Source organism: Anguilla anguilla, chromosome 1, assembly GCF_013347855.1.
Source record: "Anguilla anguilla isolate fAngAng1 chromosome 1, fAngAng1.pri, whole genome shotgun sequence".
Classification (NCBI taxonomy): Eukaryota; Metazoa; Chordata; class Actinopteri; order Anguilliformes; family Anguillidae; genus Anguilla; species Anguilla anguilla.
Genome location: NC_049201.1, coordinates 47605815 through 47619825, shown reverse-complemented (window position 1 = coordinate 47619825; position 14011 = coordinate 47605815). Strand labels below are relative to the sequence as shown.

Below are 14011 nucleotides of genomic sequence, written 5' to 3'. Positions count from 1 at the left end.
TTCCTATATGACATTCACTATATCTTCCTTTCCTATATTTTTTTCCACCAAACACAAAAGGCAACCCCAAAGTTTTTGGGCTGTCTTACTGAAGTTTTTACTTTGCATTTTAATACCGTGAAGAGCACACTCAGACCACAAGTAACTACTGTTCTTTGGGAAAACAGAATACTGAGCAGTCTTGATTTCTCTATCTCTGATGTCCAACTTCAGCTGTGATGAGATAATCCTGGAATGTCAGTGACTAAGCCTCCTGTTTTTTCCCGCAAAATTCTGAGAATTTTCGGAATTGGAATTAACAGGGATTTATGTGAATTAACAGGAATTAATGTTTTTTTGGAATTATTGTGCAAAAAATCCTGATCCTTGTTATATTCTTATCAGTAGAAATATACTCAAGACAAATTAAAACAGATTTTTTTTTATTTTAAGTAAAATTAAACTTTTTATCATTGTGTGAACATTTTTACATTCTTTAACTTGTTATTTATCCCTTTGCCTTTGTTATTATGTAAAATCCTATGTAAATTTCATGTAAATCTTACGTAAACAAAAACACCAATCCTGTTGAAAGCAGTGCAGGATGCAAGCATGTGATGTTTTCCCCCGGTGTCTGATCTCTCCGGCCTGCCCTGCTGCAGTCCACACATTATTGAGAGGATCTCCAGCCAGCTGAATGATGTATGTGAGCCTCTCTGACTCACTACCAGTCCATTACAGTGACAGGATTCTTTTACAGCTGAACTCAGCGCAGCCTGAAAATGGGCTGCGAGAGCAGTAGGTTCCCCCCGGCTCCCTGTTGGCTCAGATTAAGAATCGTTAATACTGTACGCGTAGGCAGCGTTCTTTCCTTATTGAACCTGGGTGAACCTAGATCATAACTAGAGATGTAAATGTGGATGTCCTGGAAAATTATCCCACAGACCAGCAAGAAATATTACACTGGAGAACCACATCCAAAGATCTGCAGTCCTTCCTTACTGCAGTTGATTTAAACTTTCATACTGTTTCAACAATAAGACGTAAATTGAATGGCAATGGTATTAGTGGAAGGATAGCCAGGAATAAACCTTTGCTCTCAAAAAAGGACATTTAAAGTTTGTAAAAGACCATCTGCATGATCCTGTAGACTTCAGGAAAATGTTTTCTGGACCAATTCGTTTGTTAAAAACCTAAACACTGCCCACCACTAAAATAAGCTTATCTGCCAGACATGGTGGTGGCCATGTCTTGGTTTGGGGCTGCTTTTTTTGTGGATCTGGATGACCCAAAATCATTGAGAGGACCAAAATGATCTGGTGGAGAATGTGAGGGCCCAAGTCCCTGCAAATCTACCAAAAAATGGATTGAGATGAAGAAATGTTGTGTTTTGGATTCGCTAAGTCATAGTCCAGACCTAACCCCAATCAGATGGCTGTTCATGCAACCCCAATGGCTGTTCATGCAAGCTTTCCCTCAAATCTGAAGCAGCATAAGCAGGAGGGTTGTGTCAAAGAAGATCTGCGAGACTGATTAGTAGCTCTAGGAAATCATTTGCTTGGAGACATTGCTGCCATTTGCTTGGAGTGGTGCCACAACTTAGTGGCATATGTTAGTCAAAAAATAGGATTTGGAGTTTTCTCCATAAACGTTTGTAAAATAATTATTTTGTGAGTATATTGTGTGTCGGTTACTCAGGTTATAGTTAAGTATAATCATTAAGCTTTAAGTAAAGACTTTCTTTTGTCTAAAATATGAAATACAGACCACCCTATGTAAGGATCCATTCCTTTCAGGCAGCACTGTATAAATGTGCTATGAAGACCCAGTTCAAGGAAAGTGTTGCCAGTGCTTCATGACCAGACACTGAAAGAATACTAAGGCATTTTGCAGAGAAATGGTTATGTTTCTGTTCTTGATTTTGCCTGTTTGTCTCAAGACAATATTACACCTATGTGAAAGGCATTGCATTTCACAATAAGTACAACAGTAACTCAGGAGCTGCCTTTGTGATAAGGTTTTTTTAGCTGGGAAATGAAAGATACCTTTAGGCATTCTGTGATGCAACACTCCAACTATCTCCCATAACCATTATTTATTCGTACTGCTGGTATGATTGCACACTTATTCAGGTTGTGTTTTACATTTTCTTCTGTCTGGCTTGTTGAAATGCGGGTTCCAGTGCATTAAATTTGTCTGTAATTCAGGTGTCAGCATTTGATGTAGAAGACCGATTTACATTTTGTAATTTTGTGGTCAGTTAACCGTTTCTTGACTCATTTTGAGCTATGATTAGGATCATTGTATTGCGGACTGATCCATTTTGGAATGAGCTCATTTTTAGCTTTGTGGATTGGGGGGGGGGAGGTGTCACAGGATTTAGGCCAAAATGACCTGGTATTTGCTGGAATTCTTGATTACTTTGACCTTAACAAGAGCCCCAGGATATTAAAGAACCCCAATACAGTATATCAGGCCCACCTCCATATTTCATTGCAGGTCAACATAAGCAGCCTTCTTCTGATGCCAAACCCACCAGTGGCTTGCGGGACCCAAAAGGTTAATTTTGGTCTCATCTCACCATAGCACCTGGTTCCAATCAAAGACGAGCACTGGAGCCTGGAGTTGAACGGGGTGCGGAGGTAATAACTGCTCACCTTCCCTCTGTCCAGCAGGACAGGTCAACTGGTTTGGCTATGAGAGCCCACGCAGCTTCTGGGACTACATCCGCATGGCCTGCAGCAAGGTGCCACACAGCTGCATCAGCAGCATTGAGAACATGGAGAACGTCCGCATGTCTCGGGCCAAGGTGGGAAGGGGCTGTGTTGGGGGGATGGGTAAAGATAATAGGAGCAAACATAAGATAGCGATGGTGAATATAGGGATGATGACAATGACAACAGTAATGACAGTGATTATTATTTATGTCAATGGTAGTGCTATTAGTAGTAGTACAACTACTACTGTCATCAATATTTTCAGTATTTTCTTCATTGCTAATATGCAGTTTATAGTTTGAGTGATTTATGATACAGATAAAACTATAACAAAGGGCTTAAATGAAATCAGTGTCATTGTTAGAGAGGCAATGAAAAAAGTTCAACCCCCTCATCCATGTGTCTGGTGTAGCACTAGCTGCATGCAAAGCTCAAATAAAGATGACATGGCCCTGCAGCCCACATCATTATGTAGTGGGCGGGTTTTCATTTAGTCTGAATTCTCTCTGTCTGGCTGAGAGGGCATGATCAATAATAGGAGTTATAATTGGTCTTAATGGACTCCCTAGGAGCAGAAAAAGAGAGTGAAGGATTGGGGGAGGTTTTGTGGCTTATAACTGATAGTCAAGACAGTTCTAATAATTCCCACCACATTAATTTCACTGTAATACAAACCTGGTATTCAGATAATTAAGTGTTCATTTCACAATTTGTGTTCATTAGTCAACATGTCAGAGATGTGTATTGCATGTCCTAGTTTGTCTAAACATTACTCTCTGAACTAGCCTATGCTTACTGTGTGAACTGGACTTAATGTGTTCATGGCTATGAGTGACTGTTATATAATGAGTATTGTACCTCATCGGACCTGTGTTTTGTAGTTGTTCTAATGACTGTCGGTTTGCACTTATTGTTCGTAGTTTTGGATAAAAGCGTCTGCCAAATAAATATAATGTAATGTAATGTAATGTCTTGTGAATTTTGTTGAATACAGTTCTTTGACAGGTTTAAAGGAATGGGAAAAAAATATTAATGACAAAAATTAGTTGTTTTTCAATCCACTGAAATGTATATAATATGCAAAGTATGTTTTGTCCCTTTTCATGTTTGCGTGCTGGTATTAATATTTGAGGGAAGCAGGGATTAATAAACATTAGCCACTTAGTGCCCTTAGTGAGCTTACATGCCTAAAAGTGTGTAATGGATCTCTGGCCCGCAGCATGTAGTTTTCTTTGTGTTGGGAACATCCGCCTCTCTCTCTCCTCTGCAGGGTCGAGCGTGGATCCGGGTAGCTCTAATGGAGAAGCGGCTCTCTGAGTATATCTCTGCGGCTCAGCGGGACTTCAAAACCACCAGGTCACTTAGCTTCCCCGTTTCCCTTGTGCCTGCGTTTCTCTAATGTCGTACGGCTCTTCTGAGGAGATCATTCCGCCATTTCCGCTTACCGAACGTCGTGCGCTGGAATTATGTTGATGCCTCAAGACTGTTATCATTTCCACTTTCATATGTGGTGGATTGTGCTGCCTGGAGCCACTTTAGTTTTCAAAGGGACAATTTCGAGTTTGCTGTATTCACTTTGTTGCAAAGGCAACCAGACAAACATTTAGTGATTCATTTTTGTGTGGTGGCTTTATGCTATTTGCGCTGTTTATTTGAAATAGCTACAACAGTCTGTAGCTATTTCAAATAAAAAGCGCAAATAGCAAAATAACAAGTTAGAAAAAGACACAGTGCACCAAGCGGAGATGAAAAATGACTGTATTTTTCATCTCTGCTTGGTGCACTGTGTCTTTTTCTAACTTGTTATTTTATTGTAATAGTGTATCTATTTTAAAACAAAACAGAAATAATGGTTTGACTCAAATCTTACATTATGAGTAGTCATGATTCAAGCTCTCATGGATTTTTCTTGTTAAGAATGAAAGAAAAGGAGAGAAAATCATTAGTCTCTCTGAATACCTCACTCATGCAAGAATCGTTCAGTATTTTAAGATGCCCTGTTCTGAGGGTCCTTGTTCTATGTGGGACAGGCGTTTCTACGAGGACGGAGCGATCATGCTAGGAGAGGAGGCGGGGCTGCTTGCGGACATGCTCATCGGTCTCAACGCCATCGACTTCAGGTAGCTCTCGCCGTGTTGGCCTCTCGAGGGCTCAGCACTTCCTGTCCTCATGGAGGCAGTTCATAAGACCAACGCCAGCCTCCTTATTGTTCTTTTCTGTATGATATCTTTATTTACTTCTTGGAATGGATGCTTACATTTATAAAATAACTGCCCACATGTGGTAAATCTCTCAGATTACATTAGTTTCTGGAAGTGAGTTGAAAATGAGAAACTTGATTGGAAGTCTGTCATTATGGAGCCCAAACCTGTGGGCAATTAGCACTTCTGAGAACTTTGAGAAGTGAGTGGCTGTGTGATTCCCATGTGTTACTCTGACAAGAGAGCGGTTGCTCCAGCACGCCCATACATAGGCTACTGTGGGACATAGAAATTTCCTTGTGAAATGTGTGAGTGATGCCCATTTATCTCTTCTTCATGCTTGTCTGGTCGTTCAGAGCCCAGAGACTTTTTTATTCTTTTGACTTTCCTAGAGTTGAGTATGTCAAATAAGCCAGTTCTTTTTTTTTTTTTGGTTGGAACTGGTTATACTGTGCATTGCAAGCTTCCTCGAGTAGTACACTAAAGAAGCTGTACAATAGGTCCCATGGGCTGAGATCTGGTGCTCCAAGCTCAGATGTGTATCACCATAGATGTAAGAGCAGGGATTGCCCCTAGATCCTTAAGTATGTAATTCTGGCTTTCTTTCTGCAACCTGACCACAGCACATGGGCAAGCAAACCACACAATTTCACCCCATAAACACATTTACCCTGGGGAGGACTTTTTCAACTATTATCTTCAGATCTTAACTCTGCTTCTCATCTTGCTTCCTGCGAATTCTGGCTATGCGCTGTTATTTATGTATTGTCATCTTTGTTGATCCTCTGAAATGTATTTAATTAATCATGCAACATTATCCTTGTGGGGCACTCTGCCAAATCAGTAGTGGTAAAAATTAGAAACATAATTATACTACTAATAATCGTAATAATAACAATAATAGCCCTGTTCCTGGCTTACAATAATGGTGCACTGATTTTGTTCATTTGCAGAGCACATCCTACAGCAATAAACACTATGCAAACGGATTACATCACAAAGACTTGACTTGAGTCAACATCGGCATTGTGTGGCTCTCTAAATGATCAAAATCAGTAACACACCTGCATTTATGTATCAGTACTTGACCGAATGATGTAATCTGTAGGTTCAGACAGAATAAAAAAAGAAGGGATGTCTGCAGAAGACCCCCTTTCACATTGCTTTCATAGCGCTGGAGCGCAGCTTGCGGTGCCCACCGCTGCCCCCCTCCCTAAACCCCCTTCCCAGCTCCGGTGCCCCCGCTCGTGCGGCGCTGTTCTGTCGGTGACCTTTTGCTACGTCAGGGCCGGCTGGCTGAGGCTCAGCTGTGCGTCTCCTGAGATAATTGGCGGCACCCTAGCCTTAGTGTCACCGGCTCCCCCCGGGGATGTCAGGAGGGGCAAATTCGTACTGTCACCTCAGGCAACCCCACGGCGCCCCTTCCCCTCGTCTGTGGCCGCTAAGCTTCGGTGCCGCCGCTGCCGACGGAGAACCGACTCCGCTGGCTGCCTCTCTTTGATGTCGCACCGGTAACATCAACAACAAAAAAAAGTGTGGTGCACATTTTATCATGATATCAAAGTGTTTTTATGTGGTCGTATCAGTGAGCCTTATAATGCTCGGGCCTACACTACAAAGCCTTGGCTTGTGCTAGTCTTTGCGATCTAACCTTTTCTTTATCAAATTAATGCGTCCATGGAGAGTCTGGAGCTGTGAAATGATTATGAATATGCAGTGGGAGGGGTGGAGGGGTGCAGCGATTTCCGTGATTTAAGAACTGGGAGTCACTAAGCCGGAACTGCGACAGGGTGAGGTCAGGGAGTAGCCTGCTGATGAGTGCATTTACTTGCATTACGATGTTAAGGCAACAAACCTCAGCAACAAAAACACTTCTAGCAGCGACGCGTGTCTGATTGCGCAGGGTTTACTGTTTGGCGCAGAGCGAGAGCATGAGAAATGTACGAGGAACTCAAAATGGCCCACAACTGGATCACGAGGTTTAGTCACGACGCTGGCATTTTGCCTAACACATTCCAGTCCTCTTTCTGTGCCAGGCTGCCCCCCACTACGGCATCTGCAGCGCTCCTCAGACGTCTCAGACAGACCGTCCATTTCACATTCCTTTGAAGTTTTCAGCCGCAGAATGTTTCCCTCTCAGCGTTTTTCAAATTTTCCAGAATCCTGTAATTTCTCTGCAATTTCAGTTTCTGCCTGAAGGGGGAGGGGCTTGATGGAAGCTGTCCTGCTGTCATTGACTACACCCCCTATCTGAAGTTCACACAGAGGTGAGCGAGCACCTGCACTGTAATGAAAACCTGGAATACTCAGGCATCTGTTGCTTTACCACTGCCATGATTGATAGTTTCACACTTTAATTGATTACAAACGACAAATTGCCAAATTGCTTCATCAGAATTTATGCTATTTTGTCGTTAGTCCAGCTTGATTAGGACCACTTGTAACTTGCTGACGCATCCCCCCCCCCCCAGCTCAGACAGCATCAGCAGCGATGAGGAGGAGATGAGGACCCTGGGCAGCAGTGGGAGCGAGAGCAGCACGCCGGAGAATATAGGCCCCGCCCTCTTCCTGGACCAGAGCAGTTGGTTTAACAAGTGCAAGAGAGTGGAGCAGAAGTACAGGATGGTCCTGGAGCAAAAGGTGTGACAGAGACAATCATGATCTCATTTTGTTATCTCAAACAGGACATAGAATCCATGCTGCTCTTTGGCACCCAGAATTATCCATCCACAGCAGGTAGTGTCAAAGTCAGGTCTTGGATGCCGCCCCCCCCCACACTCCTAGGCTAAATTGGAAATTGGTTTCATTTTTTGGACAAGACATATATATATAATTGCATTTTAGCTCTTTCCAATATGGTACAATAGTTCTGGAGGATATGGTACAAATACAATTCTCAGCCATGAAATATATCCACAGTAATACAGCGCTGTTCACTAGCTGCTCCTGAGATTTGTTAAAGAAAAAGTATTTGCCTAAAAAAATGAATTGCAATAAAGTGACAATAGTAATACTGATTGATAAATAAGCAGACCAGTGATATAACAGGAGAAGTCTTCTTGTGTTTGCTGGTTTTCCCAGTCAGATTTCAGCTCACAGTGAGTCACCATGGTAATGGCAGACATTTTCCCCGCGCGCAGACCCAACAGCCTGTTCCGTCTCATTTTGAGCAGCCGCACGGTAGGGACATGGGGAGATGGAGAAAGCGAACCGCCATCTTGAGCTGCTGGGCCTCCCCCGGGGACCGGTTAGCGGCCTCGTTTCGACGGCCAACGTGATTACGGGCGGCCGCCGCGCATCCTGGCCCCTCTTGTTCGCGCCGGTCTCGTTTTTCACATCAGCCCAAACCGTTTTTACCGCAGCGGGGCGGCGTGGCGGCAGGAAGGAGGGGGGGGAGACGGGCCTGCAGGCTCGGGCCTGATTGAGCACCGCTGGCCCGCAGAGGGGGGCGAGCTGTGACCGTTTGGAATTTCTGTGGGCTTCACAGCCAGACAACAAAGAGTGGCGCAGGGCCAGGCTTCCAGCGGCAGCTGATCCAGGGCTCTGTTGTGAAATTGTAAACAACACAAGAGGGCCCCTCCGTGTTCTTTAACAGACTTCGCAGCCCCAGGGCATCAAAATAGAGAAGCCTGCTCCCTGCATTAGTGTCAAATGAAAAAAATGTTGTTTTTAACTCTTTGAATTCCGTGAGTTTTTAATTGCCGCCTACACATTTGGCCTGCGTGCAGAAAATCGTTTAAATTCTCAGACTATCCAGAAAAGAGACTGCTTGCCAAATATCGAAGTCAAATCGTTTTTTTTTTTCTTCTGTTTTCTGTCTGCAGTGAAATTGTCAGCTTTGCTTTTATTCTCAGCCGGCTCTCTGCCGGAGCACATGAACAGTACAGTCCATTGTGTTCCTGAATAGCCTCAAAGAAAAGGACAGTGGATGAATCCTTCAGAAATGATTACATTGAATATAAATGAACACGACTGCAAACACGACTGCTCATTCCCTTCGCCGTGACATTCTCAGACACAGGCGAAAGCCAGCTGCTTCTTTTGCTGTACACGCTGTTGGCCAAGGCACCGCAGCTGCCACATCAGAGCGCTGTGCGTCTGGTTTGATGAGGCAGCGGTTAGCATGCTGACAGGAGCCGTCCTTCCCAGGCCGACACTATGGCCAATTATGTCTCCCCGTGAGGCTCCCGGCTGCGTTCAGCACGCTGGGTACAGTCCAGGCTGCAGGACACATTACAGCACTGGGCACAAGTGCCCCAACTTAGATGTGCCACACGGCAGCCTTCCTCCTCGACACTTTATAAACATCTCTGTCCTCTAAAGGAGTTAGTGCTTTAATAGCTCGTCACTAGAAATGTCAGCCATGCGTTGGTTTGGATCGTATCCGTTTGCTTCTATAGGTGACCTAAGGATATTTCATGGCTGCTGTTAAAGTCTGTTTCACGCGTGTGTGCTTTCCTCTGTGTTGTGCATCTTGCAATGCTGCCTCCAGCTGTGACTGGATTCAGACTTTCTTTACATCCCCACATGAATGTCTGCGCTCATCCGAATCCCAAGTTCCGTTTGTGCACAAATCCTTCCTTGGACTGCTGTATAAACGTATGCTCTTTGCATGCTGACTTGGTGGCCATGCTTTCTAGGAAGAAGATATCTTATTGCATATTCTTAAATCTTTAATGAGGAGAAAATAAAAATAATTTCCATAAATTAATTGTATAGTTAAAAAAATGTTTTAAGCATGCAAACCAAACATTTCAGGCTATATATAGTAACCCTTGGACCTGGACCACATTATCACAGTGGTGCTAATTATGGATAAAACTAGCATCCCTTCCAGTTGTCAGAAAATCTAATGATGCAAGATTTGCTATTTTAGATTAGCAGGTGTATCACATTTTTCATCTCCAGCTCTGGTTTACCCAACTTATAATGATGTCTCATTGCATAATAACTCATTGATGATCTAGTAATTGGTGTGTCTGCTTCTCTTGTTTATCCATCCTGCAGTAAAGTTCAGCCTAACCCTGAAAATCATATGTGAATGCAAATGCCATCATAGACACTGTAGTGGGCTCTGGGAGCTATGTGCTCTTTCGGGCTGGGCACACAAGGCATTTTTGCTGTTGTCGCTGTTGTATAGGTCTTTTTTTTACACCAACTTAATTAAAACCAATTATTTTTCCTCACACTGTTTGCCTCCAGAATATTGCCAGCACAAACTATGTGGATGAAATGTCCTTGCAGATGTGTTTGTGTGTGTGTGTGTGTGTGTGTCATTATTTATTTATTTATTTATTTATCAGGGACAGTGTACAATTAAAACATTCATGACAAGCATGCAATGCACACACATTAGCCAAAAGGCTACATTTCATTGGTATCCTCAAGGGTTACCCTGCCACAGATAAACCCCAGGCTGATGCTCTGTGTGTGTGTGTGTGTTTTCAGGGTTACCTGGAGGAGCTGGTACGTCTACGGGAAGCTCAGCTGGCCGAGTCCGTGTCCCAGAACAAGGTGCTCCTACAGCGGCTGTCGGACACAGACGTCAGCCACAAACTTGAGAAAGAGCAGCTAGAGTACATCGTCCTGGAGCTACAGGACCAGCTGTGAGTCAGGCCTGCCACACCCACTGACCACCTGAGCCCACCCCTCACAGTCACCTGACTTAGTGCTGTATCTCCTTTATAGAACCAGCATCTGCCACTCCGCAAACTTGTACATTTATGGTTCTGTGCACCCTAAAAGCAGCATGTTATGTACAAGAGTCAGTGGCCGAAAATGTAGAAATAGAATCTACGTTTTATGGTAGTGTACTTAACGTATGTGCTCTGTTTACACACATGCCCCGTAGCATGAAGTCTGCTATAGTGGTCATTATGCTTCGATTTCCCCTCAGAACCCAACAGGGAACGATAGGTGGCCTCTGAGAATGCCCGCTGGGGCTAATTACAGATTTCGGGAGGAACAATTGTGAAAATGCGGATCTGCGGAACCGTTTTCAGGCAGCCACAGGGACGGCTGCTGCCTGACATTTGAATCACAGCAAGGAACCCTGAATATAGGGTTCCCCCTCAATGAGTAGTGTGATTAAACGCACTGTGCCTTTGTCTGTGGTGGGGACTTTCTGCCCATGCGAATGTTATCTTGAGTTAAAAGAGCACCGGAGTTCTTCAGGAATCAGAGAAGATGAGATCTGATGCAGATGCACATTCTCTGTCTGGAAATGACTTTTTAAAAGACAATGCAAAAACACATAAATGGTCCTGAGAGACAGGTCGTTTCGATGCACTTTTGGATTTTGACTGCAGAGTTCAATAGACAGTTTTGTGAAACAAATTGGTGAATGTTTCAGCTGCAGTTGTCTATAACTACCGAGGCATAATGGCAAAATTCTGGTTGGTAATTCTTTGTATTTAGACAGGTCAGCGCAAAGGGTCTGGACAATTAGCTAGCTAGCATATGCTGTAAGGAAAGGACAGATTTTGAGTTCACAGTACAGAAACCACCGTGGTGGGGGATCAAAGTCCCAACTGTGTGGTGTGACCTTCACATGGTCTGAGTCAGCCACCCCACTGTGCCTTTTTCTGTGGTGGGGACTTTCTGCCCATGCAAATGTTATCTTGAGTTAAAAGAGCACCGGAGTTCTTCAGGAATCAGAGAAGATGAGATCTGATGCAGATGCACATTCTCTGTCTGGAAATGACTTTTTAAAAGACAATGCAAAAACACATAAATGGTCCTGAGAGACAGGTCGTTTCGATGCACTTTTGGATTTTGACTGCAGAGTTCAATAGACAGTTTTGTGAAACAAATTGGTGACTGTTTCAGCTGCAGTTGTCTATAACTACCGAGGCATAATGGCAAAATTCTGGTTGGTAATTCTTTGTATTTAGACAGGTTTAATGTCTGTTGCGTGATGATTTACCCTATTAAGGCAGCGTGATGTCTGAAACAGCTATGCTTTCCACAAATAAATGCCTCATATTCCCATCCCAGGGCTTTTCATTTAGCAGATCAGCTGATGCTTCCATTTCATGTGCTGTGTAGAAAATGATTCCCTTGGAAAGAGGATGCATTTTGAGTTTATTAAATCTGTTGACTGACAGTTGAAATCAGCGAGGGCCTCACTGCTGACAGCACGAACACCTGAGGCCTCATTTACGAGCCGAGCGGACGCACACGCTCATTTGTGTGTCTTATCCAGACCGCGCCGGGGCCAAATGTGGCTGGGAACAGTACAGAGCCCTAGAGTCACTCGGTGATTGGGAGGGGGGGGGTAGCATCTCATCGTGCATCAGTGGCCCCTGATGGTCACTTAAGCACCAACACGTCCACTTTTTAAGGTACACGTGAAGGGCCTCGCTCTGACCCGTGTGCGTGCGAGCCAAACGTGCAAACTGCACAATGGAAATTACTGTCGCAGTTTGTTTCAGCAAGTGCCAAGAAACCAACATGAAGACCAATGTCACACTTTTACATTACATTTATGTATTTAAGCATTTGCAGATTCTCTTATCTTGAGCAAAAATGGTAACAAAGAGTTGAGAGTCAAGACTTTATGGTTGCAACAGATAGTCACCATTTACCTCATTTACTTAGCAAATATGTAAACCTGCTACATTATTCCAACACTGGGGCACCAGAGTAGAAGAAGTTGTACCTGGGAGGCGGGACCTTTTAGGGGGGGAGTGTACAGACAGGACTGTTTGATTTAATAACAGAGTTGCAGGTAAAGGTGCCATTTCTCTTGCTGCACCGTAGACTAGGGCTAGAACTTTGTGTTTTATTTGGGCCAGTGGAGGAAGACGAGGAGAAATGTGACGTGCGCATTTTCGCTGATTATAAATGCTTAGAGCTGCAGCATTCTGCATGAGCTGGAAAGGCTTGGCAGCACATGCAGGGAGAAGGAGAGAATTGCAGTTGTTCAGTCAGGTCAGCGCAAAGGGTCTGGACAATTAGCTAGCTAGCATATGCTGTAAGGAAAGGACAGATTTTGAGTTCTCAGTGCAGAAACCACCGTGGTGGGGGATCAAAGTCCCAACTGTGTGATGTGACCTTCACATGGTCTGAGTCAGCCGCCCCATGGACACCCCACATGCTTCTTCAGTTCATTTTTTGGCTACTTGGTATGCAAGGGTAGACTGCTTTATTTATAGTAGGCTGCAGTTCTACTGACTTTTGCAGATGTTACATAATGCACACCTGCTTTATTTTTAAATACATTTGTCTGTGATCCCTGTCCTTGGAGTGGAGCATGCAGTTGTATCCTTCAATTTTTGCCTCCCTCATCCCCTCCAATGTTGATGCCAAGTTGGCACATATGTGCGGTGAGGCTTACGTGGGTGGTAAGGAAAAAACTGGAGGGGTCCCAAAGATGGATCCTTGAGGGAGTCCTGTGGTAAGGTTGTGCCACTTGTGAATGATAGGATGGGTCAGAAAGATGTGAAGATGGCAATGTGTAGACATTGTCTGAGATACAATCATCAATCTGAATAGTTAATAATAAAATTAATGTATCAGCACACTTGGAATATGATTGTTCCATATGTTTGTGTTGCTCAAGCTCACCTGCAATGCAGGCAGGCCCTACTGATGGTCTCTGAGAGAATGACTTTGACCTACGGTCGGCCATTTTCACAGTATGCTCTTGTGAAGTTTGTGAAGCCAGCATATCTCAGCATATCATAAGTGTAATCCCAATGGAATATCATCAAAGTTCTAAATGGTATTCAGAAAATGAACAAACACCAGGCAAAACAATCCAAATGCATATAGGTGCATGAAACAGTGTAACAATTCAGGACATGATTAGCATGCTCAATTTAAATAAATTTTCTAACTGGATGATCTGTTAATAACCATGTTAATTCCAATGTGTTGGAAGCACATGCTACTTGAAGATTGCACAACAGGGTTGTTTCATACACCAGCATATAAAGAAGTGCAGTAGACTTTTGCGGAACCAGAACACATTTGGAGGTTTCCACGGCACAATAAGTAAAGCTGGTCCTGGAACAGTACTTTTAGAGCCATTCATAACACTCTCAAGGCAATCCCATTTATGGGAGACACAGGCCTAGTTACCAAAGTTACCCTTCTATATTACTCAAACTC

The 14011-nt window shown here is 43.7% G+C and overlaps 1 protein-coding gene across 3 annotated transcripts in view; it reads left to right on the top strand.

Annotated features, from left to right (window-relative positions):
• The window catches only part of rundc3b (RUN domain containing 3b), a 44053-nt gene that overhangs the window by 21563 nt on the left and 8479 nt on the right, over window positions 1-14011 (top strand). Inside the window, exons 3-9 of one of the 3 annotated variants that reach the window (XM_035392438.1) lie at window positions 2479-2538; window positions 2652-2788; window positions 3967-4052; window positions 4727-4816; window positions 7084-7164; window positions 7369-7537; window positions 10346-10503. In XM_035392438.1, coding sequence (XP_035248329.1) covers window positions 2479-2538; window positions 2652-2788; window positions 3967-4052; window positions 4727-4816; window positions 7084-7164; window positions 7369-7537; window positions 10346-10503 — 781 coding nt within the window. The remainder of the gene's footprint in view (window positions 1-2478; window positions 2539-2651; window positions 2789-3966; window positions 4053-4726; window positions 4817-7083; window positions 7165-7368; window positions 7538-10345; window positions 10504-14011) is intronic. The other 2 variants (XM_035392456.1, XM_035392448.1) reach the window with 2 other exon arrangements.